At 41.7% G+C, this 3,243-nt stretch overlaps 1 protein-coding gene across 5 annotated transcripts in view; it reads left to right on the top strand.

Annotated features, from left to right (window-relative positions):
• The window catches only part of GSTO1 (glutathione S-transferase omega 1), a 12,854-nt gene extending 9,864 nt beyond the window's left edge, over positions 1 to 2,990 (top strand). For 3 of the 5 annotated variants that reach the window (XM_008061085.2, XM_008061086.2, XM_008061088.2), the window contains exons 5-6: positions 1,498 to 1,604; positions 2,766 to 2,967. In XM_008061085.2, coding sequence (XP_008059276.1) covers positions 1,498 to 1,604; positions 2,766 to 2,919 — 261 coding nt within the window. In that variant the 3' untranslated portion in view covers positions 2,920 to 2,967. Of the gene's footprint in view, positions 1 to 1,497; positions 1,605 to 2,765 lie in introns of all 5 variants that reach the window. The other 2 variants (XM_021713950.1, XM_021713949.1) reach the window with 2 other exon arrangements.
• The last annotated feature ends 253 nt before the right edge of the window (positions 2,991 to 3,243 follow it).

Raw genomic sequence — 3,243 nt, 5'->3', positions numbered from 1 at the left:
CGACCTGCTGGGCTCCGGCGATCCTTCTGCCTCAGCCTTCCGAGTAGCCGGAATTAAAGGTGTGCGCTACCACGCCCGGCTGATTTTTTGATTTATTGTAGAGATGAGGTCTCGCCTGTCCAGGCAGGTCTTGAACCCACGGGCTCAGGCAATCCACTCATCTCAGCCTCCCAAAGGTGCAGGATTACAGTCTGAGCCACCGAGCCTGGCTGGCATGTACAGTTTTTAATTGAAGAATTACATGCAGAGAAGTACCCAAAGCATAAGAGTACAGCTTGAAACGTTTTCACAAAGGGATCACAGCCATGGAACCAGCACCTATATCAAGAAAAGAATAGGGCTGGGAATGGTTGCTCATGCCTGTAATCCCAGCACTTTGGGAGGCCAAGGAGAGAGGATAGCTTGAGCCCAGGAGTTTGAGACCAGCCTGTGTAACATAGCAAGCAAGACCTCACCTCTACAAAAAAAATAATTTAGCCAGGCATGGTGGTACCCACCTGTAGTCCCAGCTACTTCCCCTGAGGCAGAATAACCTTAGCCCAGAAGGTTGAGGCTGTGGTGAGCCATGACTGTGCCACTGCACACCGGCCTCAAAGAAAAAAAAGAAAAAGAAATCGAATATTAGATTGGGCTGTTTTTGTACCTTAAACAAATGGAATCGTATAATATATACTCTTTTGGGTATGGCTTCTTCCATTCAATATTAGGTTTTTGTGGTTGATTTATGCTGTGTGTAGATCTTTCTTATTTTTTGTATAGTGTTCCAAAGTATTGTGGTGTAGTATACCACAATTTATTCATTCTACTCTTGATAGATAGTAAACATTTCCACATTTGGTCTATTACAAATAATGCTGTAGTGAACATTCACATACATATCTTTTGGTGAACATGTTACATTTCCAAGTAGAATTGCTGGGTTATAGAGTAGGCATACTATTAAAACATGGTTGTATCAATGTATACTTCTACCACAGTGGTTTCACACCCTTGCTAACTTTGTCTTATTTCTTTTAGCCATTCTGGTGGATATATAGTGGTATTGCTCTTTGGTATTAATTTGCATTTCCCTAATGACTAATGAAATTGAGCAACTTTTCAAATGATTATTCGTTATTTAGACATTTTTTTGTGAAGTTTAAGTCTTGCTCATTTTTCTAACGGGTTGTTTCCTTTTTTTCTTATTGATTCACTGAGGCTTTTTCTATATTCTGAATAACCAGTCCTTTATATTTCAAAGATTTTGTGCTTTGTGGCTTGTTTTAGTTTCCCCTTTCTTCCAGTTTATTTTGTTGATTGTTTTGCTTTATCCCAGACCAACAGATTCAAAAGCTATTTAAGTTTTTTGATCAGACAAAAAGCCAACTTGGATGAGTCAGGGTAAAAACTGCAGCTCTCACCTGCTCTTCTTAATTTGCCTTCATCATTTTTAATGATGAGTCTTACTAGATGCACAGATAAGAAGTAATCTTATGCTGTTTAATGTTCAATGTTCAGGTTCTGAATAATAAGAAGACAGCTTTCTTTGGTGGCAATTCTCTCTCTATGATTGATTACCTCATCTGGCCCTGGTTTGAACGGCTGGAAGCCCTGGAGTTAAATGAGTAAGCATGTGAATATTTTATGCAAAATGTAGAATGATAGTTGGGATAGTACATACTGACCTTTTTGTTGAACACAAGTTAAAATGTTTAATATAGCTGGCCTAAGTAAGAACAGGTAGACAGGAGGAGAGTCTTGGACTATCCAGGGCCTGTCATATACCTATATTCAATACTACTCTATCCTTGGGGGTTGGAGGATTTCTGTGACATATAGTAAAATGCTTCAAAAGTTACCCTGTCCTGGTTCAAAACCTATAACATAAAATTTTTTGCAGGATTGTATGACCAATGCTACCTACCACTTACTAGCAAGATTTCCAGCCGGGCTCGGTGGCTCAGCCTATAATCCCGTGCTTTGGGAGGCTGAGATGAGTGGATTGCCTGAGCCCGCAGGTTTGAGACCTGCCTGGGCAACTTGGCGAGACCTCATCTCTGCAATAAATCAAAAAATTAGCCGGGTGTGGTAGCGTGCGCTTGTAGTTCCAGCTACTTGGAAGGCTGAGGCGGAAGGATCGCCGGAGCCCAGCAGGTCGAGGCTGGGTGGCCGGGAGTGGCCACTGCATTCCAGTCTGGGCGACAGAGTGAGACTCCAACTCAAAAAAAAAAAAGATTTCCACATTATTTTCTGAATTCTGTTTTGAATTTGGCAGCCACCTTGCCTTACACTTAGCACTATTCAGGGTTACTCTTACTCACAATATGGCCACAGAATAATTAACCTATAACACTCTTGGTCTTTCATGGTTTCATTTTTAAAAGTTATCAGTCTCTCAATTTGGACAAGTTCTCACATTGACACTTCATTACAGTCTCATATTCCTCTCTGTAAAAAAGGACCTCTACAATATCTTTCAAATCTAATATTGTATGATTACATGCATTTTAAATAAATATTTTTCAAAAATTTTTATTTATCAGAGATAATGTTTCACTGTGTTGCTCAGGCTGAACTCCTGGGCTCAAGTGATCCTCCCGCCTCAGCCTCTCAAAGTACTGGGATTACAAGCTTAGGACACCTCATCCGGCCCACATTTTAAATAATTATTTTAAAAGAAATACCAGAGGAAAACAAAATGAAACTGCAGGGTGACAATGATGATATATGGGAGATTTTGCAATGCCATCCTAGTTAACCTAGCTCATGCTTTTCTCCTCCCACAGGTGTGTTGGCCACACTCCAAAACTTAAACTGTGGATGGCAACCATGAGGAAAGATCCCACAGTATCAGCCCTGCACATTGATGTGAAAGCCTTTCAATGTTTCATAGAGCTCTACCTTCAGAACAGTCCTGAGGCCTGTGACTATGGGCTCTGAAGGGGGCAGGAGTCGGCAGTGTCTGGCATTTTCTTTCCCTAACATGAATAACATGCTTTTATTTTACCCAAGTGCTCTCCCATCTCATTGGATCATCTTTTCTGACTGACTTGTCTCATAGCCTAACTCAAGGGTCACCTATAGAAATGTAAATGTATTTCCTGCCTCAGGATGTTCAAATGACTCTGGAGGTTCCATCATAGTCTATGCTGAAAATCCCCAAATCAGCCGGGCTTGGTGGCTCAGCCTGTAATCCCGCGCCTTGGGAGGCTGAGGTGAGTGGATTGCCTGAGCCCGCGGGTTCGAGACCCGCCTGGGCAACTT

Source organism: Carlito syrichta, unplaced genomic scaffold, assembly GCF_000164805.1.
Source record: "Carlito syrichta isolate Samal-C Ts95f unplaced genomic scaffold, Tarsius_syrichta-2.0.1 Scaffold305070, whole genome shotgun sequence".
In the NCBI taxonomy this organism is placed as follows: Eukaryota; Metazoa; Chordata; class Mammalia; order Primates; family Tarsiidae; genus Carlito; species Carlito syrichta.
This window is presented reverse-complemented; position numbering and strand designations above follow the sequence as displayed.